This window comes from Plectrocnemia conspersa, unplaced genomic scaffold, assembly GCF_051122295.1.
Source record: "Plectrocnemia conspersa isolate PC_06_02 unplaced genomic scaffold, ASM5112229v1 ptg000010l, whole genome shotgun sequence".
NCBI lineage: Eukaryota > Metazoa > Arthropoda > Insecta > Trichoptera > Polycentropodidae > Plectrocnemia > Plectrocnemia conspersa.
In genome coordinates, this window is record NW_028277174.1 from 13114567 (window position 1) to 13138210 (window position 23644).

Below are 23644 nucleotides of genomic sequence, written 5' to 3' on the forward strand. Positions count from 1 at the left end.
AACCCCATTTGTAATAAATTATGGTTGGGTTTGGCGTATGTGTTAATCTTTTATTTAAAATATAAAATCTCTGATTATATTTTTACAGCAATAATCTATTTAATCGAGCTTTTAAATATTATGATACAGTTTCTTCTAAAGTTAGTTTTTTATATACCAATTTTTGAGGCACAAAGTTTTTCGGAGCTTATAAAGTGCATGAGTACCTCTGTAAATCAGCTGATGTATTATCAACCTTTCAGAACCTAAGAAACTGGATTAGCTATGTGCTGGTCTATAACTCATAATGTCTTCAAGTACTGTAATGGATTTTATTTTTACGAAAATATGGCCACTCGTGCACTTGCTGAAGTGACAACATACATATATCACTATACTGATTTTTTTTAAATCGATTAATCTAAATAGGTTTTATCCATTCGCTTCTCAAAAAACGAACAAATGCTTTTAAGCTACTGCTATATTTTCGAATAGTTTTGTTATGGGAACATTATGAAGCTATTAAAATCGTAGTATCATATTTGAAATGCTATACTTAATGTCGTCTTTAGATAACAGTTTGGTTTATGTTATAGTTGAAAACCATGACTCGTACATGTTTCTGTTTTAATCATAATGCACGTTTGTTTAAATTGTAGGGCCTGTCACTTTGTATTTTAATGAATGGCTCTCATATTAATATTTAAAAAAATCGCTTTGTAATCTATTTACTTACTTAATTTAGTTTAAATATGTATCGAAAATTTTTAATTGTATGATCATTTTTTATTCAATTGACTAGTGGTATAGGTCGGTGACTTACTTGAAAGACCTAGATTCAAATCCCATATGAATCCTATTTTTTTTAATATACATATATCGTGTCTGGGAAATCGCTATTAGTGATTATTATTTAAATATCCGGTCGATCATCACATATTAGGTTTTCCTAGATTTTCCTGTACTAACAGATGAATTTTGTGACAATTACAGGCGGCCCTCGACTTTCGCGCATAATTGGTTTCTGAAAATGTGTGCGAATGTTGAATATACGAAAGTCGAGGGAAGTAAAAAAATTGAAATTGTGTGTATTTTAAAATATCTATTTATCAAGTAAATATAAGATGTTTTAGAGGCGTTTAAGAGACACGTTTAAGTGTGGTTTGCGGGTGTTTCCTTTGAAAAGTTATTAAGAGTTAACTGTTTACCACTATTCTTTTTCTTTTCTTCATATAGTATTTTATAACATGCTATGTTTTTATTGATCGCCCCACGCACTTGAGATATGCGTTCTCCATTGGGATCACAATCTTCCATAATATTTAAAAAATTGTCAAGGTGCGTGAAGGCTTCATTCGTATTTTTCATTGTTAAAGAGTTTTCCAAAATAAACCTGTTTCATCTACATTAAATATTTGGCTAGAGGAATATTCTGCATCTTCAATAAGTTTGGATAATTAGGAAATAAATTCTTTTGCAGCATCTTTATCCGCATCAGCCGATTCTCTAGTAAATTTAATATTATGAAAAGAATACCTCATTTAAAATTTGTAAAACCAACCGTTACTTGCCTGAAAAACCGTGTTAAAATTTTTTTTAATCTATCCTTCCAATCTTTGTGCAAACTAAGAGCTTTTGCTTGAATAATTGAAGTACTCAGAGGGACATCTTTTTAATGTTGGTCATCGATATACGATGACGAATATTTTCCATTTTATCCATGTTTTTTTTTTGCTTTGTTTTTTTGGAAACATATTAAAGATTGTGGAAATATATCTTTATTTTTCACAATTTTGAACGTATTCTTTAATTATATTTTTATTTTGAAAAATTGAACATATCGTAGACCTGTTTGTATCATTCGAACCTCCGATTGAAGCAAAAGATTCACCGCTATCAAAACGTTTTTTAAAAAAAAATTGTTTTTTTTTAATGTGCGAAATAGCGAATTGTGCGAAAGTCGAGGGCCGCCTGTAAAATAAAATTGAGCTATGTCGATTGAAAGCTGTATAATAGTTTATAATTAATAAAATATATGTCACTAATTCACAGACTTTGATTTCAGTCTGGTGTCTCATTACTTACTTAGTAGATGTTGATCATTATTTATCTTCACTAATATATTACTTGCATGTTTTGCTTTCATTTTTATATGCTGATTATAGATTTTGACGCCCTGAGAAGCGAATAAAAATATTAAAAGCATAGCAAAAAATATTTGCATTGAACAGAAATTTCCAAAATGACCTTTTTTGAGCTCCCGTAGCAATTTCTCCTCCTCAAAAAAATTTTGGAAATGGCCTGTGAACAAAAATTTTCGAAATATTTTGCTCTTCAGACAAACCTTTCCGTGATGATCTTTTTTATGTACCATTGCAATTTGTCCTTCTTTGTCCTCGAACAAAAAATCCAAGATAGCATTTTTATTTTTAGTGTCCTCCTTTGATATTTTCAAAATCTTATTAGTACCGATATAAACTGTCCAACTCCAAAATCGCTGACCTTACAAGGACATTATTGTGTGATTTACTTTAAATCATTGAAATAATGTAACATTAAGATATTCTAGATAAAAAATCAGTTCATCCGCAAATAAAATGATTGAGTTACTAGTGAAATTTAATTTTCGAGTTGTCAATTATTCTTTAAACGCCTTTTTATGATGACTTGCTATTATGAAGATAACATGCAATTTTTATCCGAAAGTGGAGCTAGACAGTTTACATTTTTAATCCATTGACATGTGATTTCGTGGTTGAAATGGAGCACATGTGATCAATTGTTCGATCTAAAAATCTCTTGTTTTATCATTTGTCTATTTATCAATGCCATCAATCGGACGCGATCGAATCATTTTCGCTCTTCTCATCTAGATCGCCATCCCGAAACGGTGGTTTTCAAAGTCTGCAATTTGCATCCGAGCGATTAATCAAAACCGACCGTGTCCGCTTTTATACAGATGTAAGGTCGCGACAAAGCGCTTGCTTGACCCTCTTTTCTTTCGGACCAGCTAATAATTTATGCTCGGCTACTTTCTCTGCTTTGAAAAAATCGAGGAGGACCAATTTGACGTGCCAATTTCTTTGCTACCGGCGAACCTTTGGAGATCGCGAGTTTTGAAAGCGCGTTTGAGCAGGTCATGCCGTCACGAACCCGTCAAGGATACGTCGTTAGAGATAGATGGGATCGTTCCGCGTTTTTTAACGCTGATTGATCGTACGTGCTGTAGACGCCGTGATTTGAGCTTTTTTTGTGGATACTTAGATTGTGATCATGTTCTCAGATCATGTTAAAAAAGTATTGGCATATACCTAATAATAAAATATGAGTCATTAAATGACGTTGAGTTATTAATATAATATATAAAAATGCATAGTTTTGCCATTTTTGATGTGCAGTAGTTTCGGGAATTATTATACATTGTTTATTCTTGCTCTACACTTAGCAAATTTTTATTTGTACAATTATAGCACATAAAAGTTAATTAACGTTATTTTTTAATATGCAATAATTATTAGATTAACATAGTTGTTTGTTCTATCTTACATAGTAATTTGAGTATCTTTTACCTTTCTCGTGATATTTATAAAATGCGCTGCGAGAGTGGATAGAATCAACGGATGAAAGCGAAGCTTTGTATATATATATATATATAAAGCATTCCATCTAATAGTGTTTCCTTAATTTGTAAAGCGATCTTAATTTTCTAGGAATTTCACTCAACTGAATAGAATAACAGTCGCTTCTTTTTCTATTTGCAATGTATTCGAAGAGGAAATTTTGTATCGAATTGCCGCACAATGTATCCGATTTTATGCTCAAAAATTCGTCAACTCTTTACAATAACACGCAACAAGAAACTGCTTTTTCTTGTCTGGTTGCGAAGTCGACCAGGTCGATCAGATCGACCAGAACGTACCATATAAAATGGAGGCCGTTTGCTTTGAAAAAAGTGCGTAATTATATTTCGATAAAGTGTAACGGCGGTATTGTTTTCGCATCGTTATTCTATGTATTTGGTTCAAATAAATATAAGCAATAACCGATTAATCGCGTTTGTCAAATGCACAACCTGTCGAAAGAATTAGTGCGAACAATGGCGCTATTGTGATCTAGCCAGTTAACCGATTTTATTTGCAAACTATAAAGGCGCGATCTAAAGAACCAGTCGTATATATTGTTTTCTATATAGTCTCGTTTTCACGCTTTCACGGCGGGTAATTGTATCAACGGGTATTACGGGTTTATCTTCTTTGCCGACCGGTGTGTCTTCTTGGAGTGTTTCTACCAATGCTTACAAGTATACATATAATTTTGACGCATAAACGACGCGATTACGCCTATTGATAAGGTCATTAGCAGTGACGTGCAGTCATTATACTAGAGTGACTATACTCTATTTGCGTTAACACAGTCAGTTCGAGAGCTATCATTTCATCATTATTCATAATTGAGAAAGAGATGGCAAGCTTGGGTTTACGCCCCTATTATTAACTCTAAAGCACACGATATGCGTTCGATATACAAATTTGAACAAATTTATATTTATCAATCAATCGGAGTAATGATAAGTATATCGAACGTATATCCGCATCGTGTGCTTTAGAGCTTATAGTAGGGACGTAAACTCAAACTTGCCAACTCTTTCTCAATTATTATGAATAATGATGAAATGGATAGCTCTCGAACTGACTGTGTTAACGCAGATAGAGTATAGGCTAGTCCCTTAAAATCCTTTACAAAAAAATTAAACATATCAACAATACAATTACAATTAATTCAAGACGTTGTACATATTGTTCACTAAGATTAGTGTAGCTCGGAGGCACTACCTGAGTTAGTGGTAGTGAATTGTATGAGCGTTCCGTCGAAGACAAAACATTTTTTAATTTACTCTTCTCTTCAAGTATTTCCGGAATTTTTAGTAAGAATATTTTGATATGTGTCTTTCAAATAACAATATGAAATATATTTTGTTGTTAGAATAACACATATTTATACAGTACTTCTTGAATACAAATATTGAAGGAGACTCGGCTCACGAAACGACTCCTTCAGAACAAATCACAGCGGAGCACTCAGAAACACTAATGTTGCATTCTCGATTCAATTAAAATTCATAGTATTTAATTAAATGACATGCGTTTTTCTGACCGAATTCAATGTTTAGAATCTACGTTAAAAGCGATAAAATAAAAACGCTCGGTTTTCTAGCGTTCATATGAAGTATTTTTTAACAATATTACCACGTACAATAAGTGAGAATCGAATGAAGCACATCTAAACCGAATTTTGCCCAATAGGAGGGCGCAAAAAACAATTATCCCTTCTCAGAAGTAAAAAATTCACGGCAAAAGCAATAAAATCGTGTTGGCGCCGGCAGTGGGAATGCTCGGTAATGAGCATTTTTGACTTCTGAGAAGTGATAATTGTTTTTGCACCCTCCTATTGACCAAAATTCGGTTTGAATATACTTTGACCAGTGATATTATATCAGAAATGGTTTGAATATACATCTATGGAGCAATGTGCGGGATGTAACGCCTGTCTGTACTTATTTCGCCTTGAGAGATGAGTTGGCTTAATTTGTATTTTAGACTTGACCTAATGAAAGTTCTTCGAGTGTAATTAGTTTTAGAACTTTCATTAGGTTAGGTCTTGGTTTGAACAGCAAATGGACGTTTCGCAACTGTCAAATTGAATTTCATTGACATTTAAGAGCAGCATATAATTTCACTAGCACCTATCAGTTAAATTATATTTTCGCTAATAGAAGTATATGTACCTACTGGTGAAAATATAACTTCACTGAAAAATACACATTCTCTGTAACATTTATACATTGCATGTAAATATATAATGATCTGGTAGTTAATACTTGTAGGCGTACTCATTATGTCTGATTGACTTACCTATTTGGTACAGATTTACCCCGTTGTAATGCATTGGGCTTATGTCGGTCAGGTTGCAAAAGAAGATTTAAAATAAATAAATGTATGGTTGAAATAGAGAAATACATATAATACATAAAAAAAAATTAATGTAAATGAATCCATCATATCTTAGTTGCTGACTGAAATTATTTTTTTTGTATTTTTTTTTTCTAGTTTCCTGTTTTAAAATTCACGGTACTGGTTATTAGTGTAATCTGCAGTTATCGTTGGCGTTTCGCCTTTCGTTTTGTCTCTGTATATCACAATGCCGCTATTCTAATACAAATTGCTTTAAATCGATCGAATTCATTCTTTGGATTATTATTTATATGCTAACCGGTCTGTTTATATTTTCAGCTCGAAGAGAAGACAATAGAGCTGGAAGGCACCAAAGCTCACATGAGGCTGCTGGAGAGCGGAGGGAGAAGATCCAGTAGCGGAGGGGCGCCCAGAAGCATGCGAGCGCTCCAACCTCTACCTTTGCATCTCCAATTAGACGAAAGCACTGAAGATCCCGAACCGTCTGAAGATGCAGAACCCGATAACGATCGAATCACTGACACGCCTCGGCGAAGGCCTAGCAAAATTCCCCTGCCACCATCCAAGCACTCGATGTGCGGTTTAAATCCGAAACCTCCCACAGGACGCTCGAGGGACATTCCGTCCTACCGCTCCCGCAGCGGCGACTCTCTGGGCAGGCCCGGCTCTGCTCAATCCTGGAGAAAAAGCGACATCAATTCCCTGTCGGGTAGCAAGAGCGGCAACTCAATATCTTCATCAAAGAGTCCCGGCGGCGGGAGAAATTCTAGCTTTATCACTCTAAAGTCGACCGCTAAAGATTCTTTGAGTAGAAGCAGGGACTTCAAGCCCAGCAAGGACTCGCTGACGGGAAAAGTTAGGAATAACGACTCGCTGTCTAGGATCAGGGACTCGAACATCAGTTCTAGTTCTGTCACTTCAAAGAATAGTAAAAAAGACTTTGCTTCGACGGGGAGCGGTAAAAAGTCCTCTGTGCCCGTCAGACGATCGAGCAGTAGCAGTACGCGTCCTAACGACGGCGATGTTAAGGTTCGACCAGCCAAAACTTCTATTTGGAGCCACTTCTTTAAAATACTCGACTAAATAATCCATCATAGAAAAACAATCTTAACCATCGAGCCTCATCTTGCCTTTTCATACTAAAACATAAATTGTGAGCGACTCTTCATGGACTATGGTGGATGGCAAAACACATGTGTGTCGTGTTATACTAACAGCATCCTAAATCAGTGTTTATGTTGTCATTCTTTTATGTTTTGTTATCATTTTTAAAATTTGTTTTTTTTTTTAATAATTTAAAAACGTCCCTTTGCACACATTCATTATTCCACACAATGATAAGCGTCGACGATAGACCTATGGTATATTCTCAGGATAAGTGTCCTCCCTCCGAATAGCGATAGATTCACAATATTTCTCTGGTGGATCGACCATGTTGTAATAGAAAGAGTTTAGAGCTCGGCAGACGTATGTACTGCTCCAACCCGCATCCTACCCAAGAGAAGTTGTATGCCATAAAGCTGATCGTAAGTTATCCGCTTGTTTATTTATTTTTATTTTAATATTATTTCATGCTTTTTTGCTTATTATTTTAATTCAATTTTGGTTTTATTTATATATTTATATATATGTATATTATTTTTTATATATCCTTAAAATATTGGCACTAACGTACACAATACGGACGATAACATCATATAGCAGTTCAATTATTATATCATCTTAATCCAGCTCGAGTAATATATGTATTTATAATATCATTATCCAATTTAGTGTGTTGTTTACTAACGCTTAATACTAACTATATATTTAATTTTTACGTATTATATAATATAAAAATAATCCTTTTGTATTTTTAATTATAACATATCAATTGCTCAAGGATTTTCCCACGTATAATTTAAAAATACACCTAAAATGTTTGTCCTTTAACACTTTTCATGAGAATACATCCGGATAATGATTTTTTCAATACTAAGTGTGGAAAATATATGTTTTATATCTGTATTGTTTTATTGTTTTTTTTATGTAACATAAAAAAAGATGCTGGATAGTTCAATAAATCAAATTATGTTAGGTTTCTCATAAGTATTTGCGTTTTTTCTGTATGAATTTTTATATTAGTACACATTCATGATGAATGTTTACTGATTTAAAAATGATTTAATTTAATAAGGTTTCATACTTACACAAAAATCATGTGTTCGATTTTCATAGATGTCTCCAATTGCCAGAAATAATTATTTGTTTGAGTATTGTTTTTTGCTTTACATTTGGTTTAATTCCCTGTAACTCGTATGCTGTCATTAATCCAGGTAATAAATTGCCACTTGCAATATATATTTGGTACTGAATTTACGAATGGATTCGTTCAGCTTTTGAAAAATGTCCTGTGTCTCTATAGTTTCGATTTTATTCATCGGACACGCTTGGAAACCTACGAAACTCAGCTAAACAATGAAGATGCTAAGGAATGTCTCACAATGAAACAAATAAAGAGTATTAAAGTTTTAATTTTATTAATTTAATATTTTCATGATAAATAATTTTGATAACGCAAATACTTATTCGATAACTTAGTATTGTAAATATCACACTGCTTTCACTTGCATGTCTAAACGCCAATACCAAATCGAAAAACATATCTAATTATTATTTTATTTTATTTTTCAGCCGAACGGTGTTTTGTTGAACGCCTGGATGAGATCAAGCCCGAGCGGCATCCGACCTTCACTCGTAGACTCTCTCGACTCTGGCCAATCAGAGCGAGAGACTGTTCAACCCGCTTCAGAAGATCGACAGCTCTTATACGACTTCCTACATCGCAGCAACCAACTGGCTAACGACAAACGTGTCAAATATCTCACCTCAAATCTCATTCACAAGAACGAAGAATACGCAAACTCCAAAGATGAAATCGACTGCGCGTACGAAAGTCCCATGAAGATGCAGATGAGCAGCTCTATGTTCAGCAGTCCGAAGCATTTTAGAAACGATTTAACGACCATGGACTTTAGTATGATTCATAATAAGCCGACTGGATCGGACGTGTTGTTTTACAACCAGCCTCTCCATAAAAGCTGTCAATCGATTTGGAGCAAACCGCATCAGTGTTACTACGACAGTATATCCAACTCGGCCGATCTGGAATCGAAGTATTCGTCGACTTTGCAGTCGATAACGAACGATAGCGTCAAGAGGGAGGGACTAGCTGAATGTGATTCTTTAGATAGGAAAATATCTTTCGATTAAAGAACATAATTTTAAGCTTTTGCATTCGCGTAGAGAATTACCATTTAGGTGTTATTGAATTTATTAAATATTAATAGAGTTTTTAATAAGCGAGACATATCAAAGATGAATGATGATTTTTTAAAACGCAGTTACTATTGTATACATATGTGAATTTACAACATATTTCGACTGGATTTTATTGAATTACCTTTCTCAAAGACCCGTCCTATGGAGAGTCGTCAGTTGAGCTGACGACGAAGATGAATGATGAACATTGGATCGATTGTGCCTGAATTATATCAATAATTCGTTTGATTTTTTCAAACTGAACAATTGTCTGACTGAATTTTAGGCTTTTTTGTATTATAATTTAGTCTTAACGTACATGTTTAGATACAAGTTTTACAGCAACTAAACAACATAAATTATACTTTGGCTTAAATAATCCGAGTGCAATATTTATATACCTTATTGTGTATAATCTATCTGAATTTGTATTCCGTATTATCGGCATTTTTAAAACTTTGTATATCTTGCATTGAAGACATTTTTATTTCTTTATGTTATATTTTATAGATATATAATATATGTGTAAATAAAGCATCAATTCATATTTTTCTTTTGTACTAAGTTTGTATCTTAAAATATCATTAATAATATTGTGATTAATTTATTATATGTTTATATAGATGTTCCTTTTTTATTTTGTTGTTTTTATTTTATTTTATTTGTAAATCAAGATTGGTAAGTCATTCTAATCAAATCAATCCAATCTTGCATATAAATAAACATAAGAAATATTCTTATATGTATCTATGTTTGCAATACAGTTATGTTATGTATTTTTTTGGGGATAAAACTATTTAATAATAAATCGTCAATAATAGATATATCTTAAAAAATCTTGCACCACGCAAAGAAAAATAAATTATATCTGAATAACTTTATTTTCAATGCTTTTATATTTATTTTACGCTATCCTATAAGATCTTAAACTGATATTATATATAATGTAAATTAAAAAAGGCCATTTGTTATAGCAATCTTTAAAATTTATTTTTTTACATTACTTGCAGTCAAATTTTATGGTTTGATAAAACGACATATTTTTATACTTAGTAGAAAACATGTTTTGTATGTGCGTCTTAAAAAATAGGACTCGTGTATTTCATCATTAGATAATTTGATGAATTTATTGTATGAAGATTTATGTTTCGATTATTGGTGCAACATTCTGTGATAAGCATTCTATTCTGATGGTTCGTTGGAGTAGTCTTTGTAAATAAATGTGGCAGTTTTAACGTAACAGCTATTATTTGCATATTAATTTTAGTAAAAAATCAATTATTTCTAAAAAAACGTCAAAATTTACTAAAAATTCACTTCAACTGATTATTTAGCTGTATTGAATATTTGTGATAGCTCTTGGGAGTGATTCCTTTAATTTTTTAAGATATTGTTTATTGTTATGTAACATTCTTCGTAATGTGAGTGGAATATGTATGATTTTTTTTATTTATATTATATTTACTATTTGTATCATTATTTTTTTGTTTTATTATCTTACACTTGTACCATAATTATCACTTTTATGTTTTTTCTCCCATTTAAATAATGTAAATAGAACTACGTATTTTAAATTTGTATGTAAATGTTCAAATTTTTGAAAAAATCTTTGTTATAGATTGTTGTAAAGTTATTCTAGTTAGGCTTGTAAAGAATTAGAAAAGAAATGATTAGGAATTTAAATAATACCATTATATAATCAATAAATTGTATTTATATGCTATACAAAAATTATATTGAATGGAAATTCATAATTGTCGTTTTATTTCTCTTCACATACATACATATTTATTGTACATTAATTAATCGTAATTTAAACTCCTAAAAATAATTATTCAATTGATATTTATTTAAGAATTAAATTCAGTCATGTGGTAAAATTAATTATCATAATGTTATCAAAGCATAGTTTAAATATTAAATTTAAAACATCACTTAACATCCAAATAAAAATTCTACTTTAAAAGCCAAAAGTGCGTGGTTAAAAGATAATTTAGAAAGTGCTTTTCAAAATCGTAACAGTGTCAAACTTTTGATAAAAATCTTTCATACGGAATTAGTGCATATGTAACATTTAATTTGTTTGACGATAAAGCTATAGTTTACATGTTGAAGCACTTGATAAAAAGTCAAGACTTAATAGGATTATAATAATAAATCAGAGGGAAGGGCACAAGGCCTTCCATGGACGAGTGGCACAGAGGGTTTAATCAGAGAATGACAATCAGTCATCCCACCGTTTGTCAGGGACGGCATTTCAGAATTTCCCAGGGGAGGGGAGTAACAATTGGTCGGTCAGTGGTCGTTTTTTTAATATTTCGATTACATTAAAATTAATAGTATTTCATTAAATAACATATTTTTTTGCCAAAAATTTGCCAGTTAGTGGTCGATTTTTGTATTTTGATTTCATTAAAATTCATAATATTTCATAAATTCAAGGGAAAGCAAAGTCCCCACCTAAATGAATTGGCTTAGTTTGTATTTTGGACTTGGACCTAATGAAAGTTCTAAAACTATAATTACTTTAATAACTTTCATTAAACAAGTTGGGTTGATTTGTGTAGGTTAGGTTTGAGTTTGAACAGTAAATGAACGTTTCGCAACTGTTAAATTGAGTTTCATATAAATTTTAGAGTAGCATATGATTTCATTAGCGCCTATCAGTTAAATTATATTTTTGCTAATAGAAATATATCTATTGGTGAAAATGTATTTGGAACTAACTAGTGAAAATATGACTTCACTGAAAAGTATACATTTACTGTAACATTTACATATCGCATGTAAATAAATGGTGATAAGTATGTGAATGTGTATACTACATATGGAAAAGTTGGAATCATGTAATTTTACTAGCACCTATCAGATAAATTATATTTTTACTGGTAAAAATATATATCTAGCTGAGAAATGACATATTTTAACAAATATTTTCGGGACAGATTCGAGACTGTTGTTTTTTACATTTTCTCTGTTTAAAATCAAGTACGTCATTTTAGATTTTTTTCGGGGGAGGGGGGAAGTCGTTTTTTTAATATTCTAATTTCGTTAAGATTCATTGTATTTCTTTAAATTAAATGTATTTTTCTATGAAAATTCAAGGGCAGACAAATGCCCTGACTTGTCTTTCTAAATCACGTCCCTGTTTATAATATATAAAAATGAGTGATTCTAAATTTAGAAAACACAAATAATATTACGAAATGATTATTAATATTTCACCAACGGATAGTGACGCAAGGCAATTAGTCGCAGATTGAGCCGCTGCAGTAGTATTTTTACTGAAGGTATATGCTGTTACATGTTTAATATATAAAAATGGGTGAATATTGCACGAAACCTCACCGGCCGTGCGTGCCTGCCATAGGCGCCAAGAGAATGTGCTAGCAAGTTTTGGCCATAATAAAACCTATATACAGAAATACATAAATATGCTCCCACAGTATAATAGTCATATGGGAGCCGAATTTAGATTTGTTATGGCCAAAACTGGTCGGCGCTGGAGTAGCATCGACGTGACTGTTTTCTCTCTCTTTACCAGCAAGCCCGCAAGGGTTCGGACGCGTGCCGTCGCGCGCGCGCCTCTTGTAATGTAAACACCGTTAATCTTCAATAAATATACTACTGCAGCGGCTCAATCTGTGTCTAATTGCCACCCGTCACCATCACCGTCCCTAAAGTCAAAATCGAAACGTAGCAATTATTGTAATATAAGAGCAAAAAAATAAAAAATATATTGGAAATAGCAATTATTTTGTATAATTGAAGGTATATGGATACATATAAAATATTATTCTCACGCAAAACAAGCAACGACAAACAAATATTATTAAAGAAAAATAATGTAAAGACAGAATAATATTTTTTTCACTTTCAATAATTACTTATATATTGTAATTATCTAATTTAATATGTGTGTTTCGCGGAGGAATGCTTGAAATATGATTATTTTATTCGACATGACATGTAAATTCGGTGTACATCACAGTATAGAAAGGGTAAAAAAAATATTATTAGTAATGCTCGTATCATGAAATTCCATTGTGACACATGACTCGCAATAACGAGCATCGCACAGCTCAGATGTCAGCGTGCTAGTAATTTCGGGTTTATCGCAGGGTCGACTTTTACTCTCTATAGAAGAGAATCGCTCGTCTATATCTGCTCATAAACGTAAAATATTAACTGTTCTTTTTATCGACCTCATTTCCACCCTCGTTCGACGCCGAATTTGGCCATAGAGACATCGTAGAGAATTCCCTGCCCAAACATGTGTGGGGGTTTCACTTGCTCTAAGAATGCCCTGACGGCGCTCAACGTTCTATATATAGTAAGTTATTTTTAGCACATATCATTTTTTAGAAATACATAACGTATTTATAAGCATATCGTAAAAATGAACAAAGTACAATTGGACGAACATATTTTGCATTTTTTTCTTATGTTCTAGGCCGTTGCGTTCATATTGATTGGTGTGGCGGTGTATGGAAGAGCGTCTTCTATTGTCACAAATCTTCCCATCATCGGCGGCATATTAGCATGCGGCGTGCTGCTGATACTAATCTCATTATTGGGATTAGCCGGCGCCGTGAAGCATCACCAAGTTATGCTGTTTTTCGTATCCTTTGCCTATAATAACTATTGCATTTCATTATGTATTGGAACGGAAGTTGAATAGGAAATCAATGATACTTTTCCTTAATTCATTTTTACAGTATATGGTTATCTTGTTTATGCTCTTCCTGATCCAGTTCTCCATTGCCTGCGCTTGTCTCGCAGTGAATACGGAACAGCAAGAAAAATTGGCCCATGAGGTAACAGATCTTATCTATATTTTTAATTTTTCTTCTTCAGCTGTTACTACAGCTACAAAGCCTGCCCGACTTTATAAAGATTTACGTCAGAAGTCATTCTCTAGCATACTATAATATTTCATAAAAATGATTCTCTCAATCTTATCATCACAAATTAATATTTGCACAGCGTGATATATAGTGATGGCGCATTTTTGCTGTAAGATTGGATCCAAAGCTCAATTGAGAGCGATTCTTTTCTGCCAAATTCAAAACCCAAATGTCTTCTCTGAAGTGAGGAGAAGCTTATTATCTTCTGCTATACATGCTTCTCATCAACCAATAGGAGCTGATGGGGTATAAATGAAATTAGCAATGAAATTTCATTAATAAAATGTGTACTATTGGCACGCCTAAATTATTTTTCTTGCACTTTATATATTTTTATTTAAATTTTTTTACAGTGAATTTTGGTAGGTATTTTTAAAAAGTAAAACCTTATTTTATAAAAAATAAAATGTATTTATTTAACAAAAAATACAATATGCTTTTAAACGTTGAATTTTAAAAAAGCAGAAAAAGCTTTTGTGATGTACAAAAAAATAACATGTGTTCTGATTCTTGGTAATAAATTCTTAGAAGTAATTAAATGAGGGTAGAAAGCCATTGGAACATAACATCATAAAAACATCATTATACATCTTAAAAAAAAAGTGTTAAATTTGAGACAAAGACCTGCTTTATAATATTCGATTTTTCTTGACTGTGAGATATATCCACTTCTCCCACTTAAGGGACATGTGATGTGAAGCGGATTTATCCGCTCCTCGCAGGTAAAGAGTTAAGTTATATATATATGTATATTATAAAGTAATTCAAAATATTTATTGTGATGACTGATTTGGGCTTATTGCGATGTCAATTATATAAAAAATCATCAATCATATATTTTTCTTTTGTATCGATAATAGGTGTATCACGATACTCATAATTAAACTACCTGTTTTTGATCTCACGCTTATTCGAAGTGTTAAAACTGATTTCACCATCAATTTCAGAGGCCAATTCTGTTGCATCGACAATTATTTGTTTTCAAAAATCATCTGAATGCGATTTTTCAAAATACATCTCCAGTGCTTTCATTTAACGCACATTTAATATAGTATATATTTCATATTTTTCAATGAAAGGGCGGGCTGCTAGTTGCGTGTTTCATAACTGCATTTTTTTATAAAAAAATGTCCAAAACTATCAGCTAAATTTTTTGAATAAATCCATTAAAACAACACCCTGAACAACAGTTAAATCTTTCTGATGAAAGCTTTTAAAAATAGTTTTTTAACGCTATGGATTGTGGATATAAAGGCATTGAGATGTGCGCCAGAAATGATCGTCAATTATTGTTTAATTTTAAGTTGTCATGTCATGTCATTGAAAGGTAGCCTAATTTGTTAAGTACCCGTGGAGAGTTGACAATGTTTTAAACGTTTGTCTTTTAATTTTTTATTTGTTTTTATAAATTTTAATTTTTTTTACATCAATTTTTGTCACCCTGGGCAAATACCTGGTTTTATCCCCCTAGATCTGGGCCTGACTATTGGTTAAATGACCAGATTAAATTTCGATCTTTCACAGTAGCTCGAACGGTATTCTTTACTACCTGCAGTGTTCAATTTGCCTGTGCGATGGTTTCTCTACCGTTTAATTTGCAATTTAAATAGTTAAAGTACAGTTTTTTTGTTATCATTGGTCCACTTATTTTATCTGCAAGTGATGCCATTTTTGGGCTGATGTGCACTTGCTTATGGTTGTCGTTTTCATATTGAATATGATTATGTACATTATTTGCGTGTATGTTATTGATATTTTATTATTTAGTCAACGAACTATAGACCCAACCAACCTTGATGTCTTTTTAGTTTTAAAGATTAAATTTAATTATCTATTGAATTCCAAATTTGATTTTAAAATGTTAACTAATAAAAAGTAATGATTATTTAAAAAAAATATTTATTCCAATTATCGCAAAAGAGTAGCGATATTCAATGTGTTAATTATATTAAAATATTCTTTCATTTATTTTCAGGGATGGAAAACCGTTGATGACGATATAAGGACTAAAGTACAAGATACATTCTTCTGTTGCGGATTCTCAAACAGAAATGACTCTGCACCGATGGGACACCCCTCATGTGCAGCGATTGATGTAAATATTTTCTATATATGAAATACTTGAACTAAAATATTATTAGACTTTTCACTCTACTTACAAAGTTAATTTATTACCCTGAGAATGGAAGCATATCATTTTTAAATACCGAATTTATCATTACAGAAAAATCACTGCGGCGGTGATGGATGCCCTCCGTGCATGGATAAACTACAAGAAACGATTAACTATGCCTTTAAACTGTGCGGCGGAATCGGACTATTTTTCAGTTTCACTGAGGTATAACACTTATGTACAAAATCTAATTGACTTGAAAGCGTAGTTAAATCTGCTCAACTTGTACCAACATGTAACACGTTACATACTGACACTCATGGAATTGTCAATTATTAACATTTGTATATTGTTGGATTACAGTTTGTCGGTGTTTGGTTGACGGTTCGTTATCGTAACCAAAAGGATCCTCGGGCTAATCCAAGCGCTTTTCTGTGAAAATCCTATCTAACTTCTATTAGTTTCATTTATCGTTGGGATTAAGGTGTTTTCATGTTATTCATTTGTAAAAGAATGGTTTTCGTTGCTTATGCATCTTTTATGTTTATATTGATTTGCTTCTTATATTTTGCATTTTTAATGAATAGTGTCGATGTTTACTTTTGACAGATTCAGTTTTATACAATTTATATTTTTTTTACAGTTATTGGCGATTTGGTTAGCGAGAAGGTACAGAAACCAACCCGATCCGGACTACAAAGAACCAAGAAACCTTTTTGCAAGAAATTATACATAATTTCTATAGTGGTGTAGCGAATTTTATTTTACTAATAGCAATTTATTATTATGGGTAATTGTTTACAATTTCGCATTGTAGATATAATACGGGAAATTTTAATCGCTAATAAGTTTCATTCATGTTTTTTTTGATATAGTTTTTTTAGTGGAGGTGTTGTTCTCATTCTTGTCAGATGAATCAGTTTTATACAATTTCGCTTATCTCTTCCTAAAATATAATAATAATGTGATAATAATTGTATGTGTATTGATATAATATAAATATGACACGTCATATTTCCTGATTAATTTAGATTTTTCCACTTAAACGATTATTTCTTTTTTATTTGTTAAAATATACTCTTTTTTTTATGTTTAATATCAAAAAGCAAACAATGACGTATTCGGCATTATCAGTATGAAATGAACTAAAGTCTAATTTTAGCGTTAAGTGTTTTTCATGTATCAGATAAGATCATAATACAAGTAACTATAAAAAATCTTTTATGTGTGACAATCCTGTTTGCTTAAAATAAATACAAACATACATATTTTGTAGTGGATTAGCAGCTCTTGCATATGCATATATAGCAAATAGAATCAACGTATGAAATATATGTATACCCAGCTTCTTACTACACAAATTAAAAGAAATAGTTTTTAATAATAAATAAACGATTTGCTCCTCGTTAGATTTAAGATGTTTTTATGGATAACTAATGGGAATATCAACTTAATCAATTATTTTATAAATCAATTCAGGAAAACAAATATTAAGGGATCCTACATTATTTTTATTTAGATGTATCAAAGAGCCAAAATTAATGTCGTGACTTCCGAGTAGCTAATTATTACTATTTTATTGTTAATATCTAGTCAACGTGATATATGTTTTAATTTTTTATATATTTTTTAAATGAAATAGTTAAGAATAATCTGACGCATTTTGGTCAATACAGATTTTCGGTATATATATAGCAGTTGTGCATTTTTATGTTGTAATTTCTGAATATTTAAACATTGTGTAATTGTTAAAAAAGAGTGGACGAGAATTAGTCTCGATGTCAAATATTGTGTAAATATATTTAGTGACCGTTGGATTAGTGTTGTGAATATGTTTAAAATCTTGAATCCTAAGCTAATCTTAAACGGAATATTTAACTATTGCGTGTATATTTGATGATATTTTCACATATCCAGCTTTAAGTGTTTCATAGCGTTACTATTAGATCAATAGTATTTGTATATGAGAAGACTTGTAATCAATAAGATTGTTGGACCATGAAAATAATATTGGATTTTTTAAATTTTTATTTAATATGTAGTAAGTTTATTTTTTTAATAATGTACTTATGTATATTGATAACATTGTACGTTAAATATGCAAATTTTTGTCATAAAAAATGGGAATAATTGTTTTTCAATACTTAATTTCATCAAATAATTCTTCATTGCATTTTTATTCTTGATTAAAAATTACGATCCAAAATTCACGTTGAAATTTTTTAAAACTGATCTTGAGAAAAAAAATTTGCTATTTTATTATTTTTTTCTAAACAAAATTTATAATACTGCATAATAAAATCGACTTTACAATCAAATAAAATAAAATACTCAAAATTGTCGTTTTGTTAAAAAACAGCATAATTTTTGTTAAGAGATTTTTAACTCAAATTATTGCTTAATTGTTGCAAAGATTTTAAACCGTACCGATTTAGTTAAAGTTTGACAATCAAACTTGAACTAAATAAGTATGTATATGATCAATGCAAAATTATAGAATAAACAATTGGTACAGCTTAAAATCTTTGCAACAACTAAGGAATAATCCTAGTCGAAAAAATTTAAGTTAAAAATCGCCCAACAAAAATTATGCTGTATTTTTACAGAACTATAATTTTTAGTGTTTTATTTTATTTGATTGTAAAGTCGATTTTATAATGCAGTATTAAAAATAATATAATAGCAAATATTTTTTTCTCATCATGAGGGTAAAATCAGTTTTAATTCATAATCTTTGACGAATGAATGCTCTTTTGGTATGAAATCAGTCTAAAAAATTGGCTTGTAATACCGAGACTTAAATTTTTCTCCTTGATAAGGCCATAATACAGCTTTAAACAGATTCAATGTGTACTATTTATCATCATAGTCATCAATAAAAATGTATTTAAATTTATTCTTAATTAACATTATAAAGCAGTGTTGACAATTGATGCCATATTAAATCAGCAATTTATCTTTGTGGCAAAATCGCATGTTACAGTGTAATTTTTCTTCTACAGTAGAAAGCATTTGTATCGAGCATTACTATTATTAAAAAATATTCACAATTGTGCATTAATTAGAAACTGTTATTGCATACATATGAAAAAGTAGTTCAAAAATAAATAATATATTTTTTAATATATTTAGATGTATTATATGTCTTGATGAAATTATTTTTTCATATCAAATCAAATTTCTTAGCGGATGTTTCTTATGTAAAGTATTATTCGCAAATGTACGTTGAATATGGTAACGCTATATATATAAATATATGTATACTCGTTAGCTTTTCCCTTTACATAATGTATACTTTTCAAAACCTCACATATATAATGCGCTTCTGTCTTATAAATTTTTGTGTATTGATTTGGATTATTAAAAACGTAAGTCGTTTGAATGGCTGTAATTTATTTTTAGAATAAATGTGATATATCAAACGTGTTTAATGTATTTGATTCAATATTTATTTTCATATTCCGTATACTACAAACTACTACATTTACATATTATATTATATACACAGTCACATTTCAAGGATTGATCGGTAGAATACTGTATGGCTTCCTGCCTTGAAATTCCCCAGACACCTCTTGTTGGCCTAATATCGATTGAGCACCTAAGCCGTTGGCTTTGTGGAACTGTTCAGAATTGCCTTTGTAAACGTTTTGTCCATATTCACCCTGAAATTATCGATTAATGATTATAATGGCAATCACAATTTAAATCGTATGTTCAATACCTTATTGGCCTTTGAGTCGTCGAATTTGTTCTGCGAGTTGTAATGCCCTTCTTTTCCTTGCGCCTTAGCGTCGAGGCTTTCCTTCTCGTGACCTCCTTTGATTGAAGATTCAGATTTTTCACCAAACGATCCTTTATTCTGTCCGAAGTTCTTATGATCTCCTTCATTGTGAGCTTCGTCATAGAACGTTTCAGTTTTTTCTTCTTCGTCCTTCTTGTGAGAAGATTTGAATCCTTTCGTTACATGTCCTTTTTTGTGGCTCTTTTGAGCATTCTCAGACTGTCCGTTATTACCTTATATACATAAATTATGTCATTATTAATTAAATTAAACATATAATTTATATAAAATATTACCTGTTTTATCAAAGTTGGATTCGGCTTGGTACTGCTTTCCGTCTCCGACTTGATTCTTATTAGCGACGTCGTCTTTGTAATATCCGGTGTCTCCTTTATTATTGCTTTGTTGAACAGCGCCTTGATTGTATCCTTGCGATTCTTGATTGGCGCTATTTCCAGATTTAGCTTCGACTCTCTCCAGATTTTGATCTCCAGCGTTCTTTTTGGCAGAGTTATATTGATTCCTATCTATGTATCCACCTCCGTTATGTCCATCATGATATCCTCCAAAGCCTCCGGATGCATAAGGGCGCTGTTGAACATAACCGCCGGATTGGAATCCAGGATTGCTCTGATATCCACCTGAGTGTCCGCCAAATCCTCCTCCAAAGCCAAAACTAGGACTAGAGAATCCAAAATTTTGATTGAATCCTTGATTACTGAAGTAAGGTCCAGAGTTTTGGTTATCATATGGTCCGAAATTTGATTCTGGTGTGTCGTATTGAGAATAGGGTAGATTCGAAGCTGCCGTCTTCAATAGCTCTCCAGATTTTTCGTAATGGTAGTTGAAGTTGTTGGGAGCTTCCCGTTTTTTTATTACAGACTTTCCAGTCACCACTGCGATGGCAAGGCACACCAAAACTACGGAGTATTTAGCCATGTTTATTCCTTGAAGTTGCACTGTTTGATAGTTGAACTTAGAATGATGCCTTTTTGGATACCATCGTCAGTTTTTATACTATCGACAGATACTGTCGATAATTGAAAAGTTTTTGGTCTAGCAACTTTGTCGTTCCGTTTAGGTATTAAGTTTTGCCAAGATGTGACTTTGAAGGAGAACAATTGACATTGGTTACAAGGGTTGTTGCGAAATTGCGAGATTTTCATTGTTTTCGCTCGGCGGCTATGGTTGGAAATCGATATCGATTGTGTTAGCCAGACACCATGTTTCCACAAATTAATGAACGAATCGCTTGACCCTCAATTATAGTGCGTCATGAAATTACATAATTGGGGTAAATTGGTCGCAGGCGTTGACACGAAGGTCGCTCGGGTTATTTTAGTTTTCTAAAATTTTATTAATAGTCCAGAGTGAATAATGCAATATTTCGTAATAGCTCACAGAGTGGCGTGAGCATTATTATTAATATTTATCTAAAAGAAAATGTTAAATAGCAAATTTTGAGTAGTGTTAGTTAAGTTTAAGTTTAATCGAACAGGAGTTAAACGAAGAGATAAAAGCGACTAATGGCGAACCTAATGCCGGAAGACCCGTGAAGTTGGATGAATATTGCAGACAACTGTTGCGTAAAAACCCAATTGTAGCGGATAATGAATTGCCAGAGAAACTATAATCCACAATTCCATCATTCATCAAAATTTAAAAAAATATTGATAAGGTTTCAAAATGAGAGATAAAGGTTGTCTCGTGAATTTAGCAGAAAAAAATATTCATCAAGACTTGCATAGGTAGGATAAGCCGATATTTTGACTCTCTGTAATATGGACACCGACGTTTTCGTAGTTCTAAGCCATGAAGATATCGTTGTCAACAAATAAGATGCACAGATTAAAAAAATATTTTCGGTACTACCGATATTTTATTTTGTAATACCGGTAGTACCGAATGTCAATTTTTGCCCCTATCCCTAATTGCGACCATCGCAGGGTTAAGGAGATGGATATGGAATATGAAAACACAATCTTTGATAAAGGTGTGAGGAATATAAGATTTAATCAGGATAGTGGTGTGATGCATGTTAGTTTTTTACTAGTGAGTTTGCTTGCTATATTTGCAGAAAATTGACAACAGAGGAATGATCTTATCTGATCAATTTTACGGCCACCTAAAATTGTAGTCGACAGCAGTGGCGTAGCTAGGGTATGTGCCGCCCAGGGCGATCCTTAAAATTGCCGCCCCCCCATACATTTTTTGCAGGGTCATAAAATCAGCATTTCTTTAAATAATAAATTGGTTATTATTAAGACCTTGTTATTCGTGGATTTATATATGTTTTAAAAACTACACTAGACGATCCCATCGCGAATATGCCGCCCCAAGCAAGTGCCGCCCGGGGCGGCCCGCCCCCTCCGCCTCACCATAGCTATGCTACTGATTGACAGGAATTTTTCGTTAAATTGTTATATGATTTTATAAGTACATTGTTTTTTAAAATAATGTTTTAAGTTTATATTATATATATATTAAATATTTGTATGTAATTGATTATGTAAATACTTTTTATTTTTTGTGATATCTAGACTTAAAAATTAATTCGTTTCCAACTGTGGTTCGTATTTCAAAACCCAATTTTATATTACATCGTATTGACTAAATAAAAGAAAATTTGGCGCTAGCGCAAGCGCAGTGCATCGCGGTTCGTGTTTCGAATTTAGGTTCGTATGTAGAGGTCAAAATATGATTAGGTATCTAAGCTGTATTGCTATGTAATATTTTAAGGCAAATAAAATATGCATCACTTTATTTATTTAATTATATTAAGAAGGAATAAGAATAGCTTTTGAGACATAAAGATAAAAAAAATCGAAAAATAATATTGTAGATAAATCAGAAACTCTAGGATAATCTAATACAATCTAATCATATAATCATATAATCTAATACATATGCTGTTAGTTGCTCAATTTTGTTTTATAGATTTAATGGAAGTATTACTGAAAAGTCAAAAAACATAAAGCAAGAATTTTAAATAATATTAACTATCCTGAATTAACATTTTCATGCATTCAATCACTATTTAATTGAAACTATTAAAAAAATATATTATTCTAATGATTATTATTTGCTTTAATACGAAATAGCTAAAAATAATATACCACTGCGTAAATGTCAACAAAAAGCTGGAGATTAGCTTAAGCGGAATTAATGTAATGGAAATTCTATTTTAATTTCTCCTGTGAGCGAAATTGAGCTTATAATAATAATTAAGGTAATCCATTGGAGACGCTTTCCGACAACCGTATTAAATTTTATTTTATAAGTAAAATACTTGCAAGCATAATCTTACGGTACGATTAAACTTGAAAGCTTAATTTAAATTAAATGGCAATTAATGAATATAAAAAATGTATAATTTTACAATTTATTAAGCAAATAGAAATTTAGTTAATAATAATTGAAATTATATTTTTTATCTCGAAATTATCTTTAAGAAATAACGCATTTAATAATGCTTTAATTTGGCTTCGTTTGCATAGGTTGAAAAGTACCACCCGAACACCCGAATAAACCCTTTTATGCTAAATATACAGTCGAATAAGATAAATTAAATATATAGAATACCCTTATC

General features: G+C 31.6%; 3 protein-coding genes across 6 annotated transcripts in view; 2 read left to right on the forward strand and 1 right to left on the reverse strand.

Moving 5' to 3' along the window:
* The window catches only part of jvl (javelin-like), a 153338-nt gene extending 142336 nt beyond the window's left edge, over positions 1-11002 (forward strand). For all 3 annotated transcript variants that reach the window (XM_088194291.1, XM_088194292.1, XM_088194290.1), the window contains exons 5-6: positions 6270-6980; positions 8625-11002. In XM_088194291.1, the coding sequence (XP_088050417.1) occupies positions 6270-6980; positions 8625-9203 (1290 nt within the window). In that variant the 3' untranslated portion in view covers positions 9204-11002. The remainder of the gene's footprint in view (positions 1-6269; positions 6981-8624) is intronic.
* A 1810-nt stretch (positions 11003-12812) lies between these two features.
* Positions 12813-19697, forward strand: Tsp97E (Tetraspanin 97E). 2 transcript variants are annotated; one of them, XM_088194462.1, is made up of 7 exons: positions 13304-13584; positions 13705-13872; positions 13970-14068; positions 16134-16253; positions 16383-16496; positions 16635-16755; positions 16915-19697. In XM_088194462.1, the coding sequence occupies exons 1-6, from the start codon at positions 13525-13527 to the stop codon at positions 16707-16709; spliced, it is 636 nt and encodes a 211-aa protein (XP_088050588.1). In that variant the 5' UTR covers positions 13304-13524; the 3' UTR covers positions 16710-16755; positions 16915-19697. The 2 variants fall into 2 exon arrangements, with proteins under 2 accessions (XP_088050587.1, XP_088050588.1); XM_088194461.1 differs by lacking the exon at positions 16635-16755 and having other exon boundaries at positions 12813-13584.
* Positions 19698-19702: 5 nt separating this feature from the next.
* Positions 19703-22346, reverse strand: LOC148230685 (uncharacterized). Its single transcript, XM_088194460.1, has 3 exons — positions 20352-22346; positions 19996-20288; positions 19703-19936 (listed from the first exon to the last, which is right to left on the reverse strand). Exons 1-3 carry the CDS (start codon positions 20992-20994, stop codon positions 19787-19789), a joined length of 1086 nt encoding a protein of 361 aa, XP_088050586.1. The 5' UTR covers positions 20995-22346; the 3' UTR covers positions 19703-19786.
* Positions 22347-23644: the final 1298 nt, after the last annotated feature.

What these genes read in the sequence shown, in the direction of transcription:
- LOC148230685 (XM_088194460.1), bottom strand. Translation starts at nt 20,994, where the DNA reads ATGGCTAAATACTCCGTAGTTTTGGTGTGCCTTGCCATCGCAGTGGTG. An exon ending in ATCCAACTTTGATAAAACAG is followed by an intron (nt 20,289 to 20,351) that starts GTAATATTTTAT and finishes TATGTATATAAG; the next exon opens with GTAATAACGGACAGTCTGAG. An exon ending in ACGACTCAAAGGCCAATAAG is followed by an intron (nt 19,937 to 19,995) that starts GTATTGAACATA and finishes CGATAATTTCAG; the next exon opens with GGTGAATATGGACAAAACGT.
- Tsp97E (XM_088194461.1), top strand. Translation starts at nt 13,525, where the DNA reads ATGTGTGGGGGTTTCACTTGCTCTAAGAATGCCCTGACGGCGCTCAAC. An exon ending in ACCAAGTTATGCTGTTTTTC is followed by an intron (nt 13,873 to 13,969) that starts GTATCCTTTGCC and finishes TCATTTTTACAG; the next exon opens with TATATGGTTATCTTGTTTAT. An exon ending in TATTTTTCAGTTTCACTGAG is followed by an intron (nt 16,497 to 16,914) that starts GTATAACACTTA and finishes TTTTTTTTACAG; the next exon opens with TTATTGGCGATTTGGTTAGC.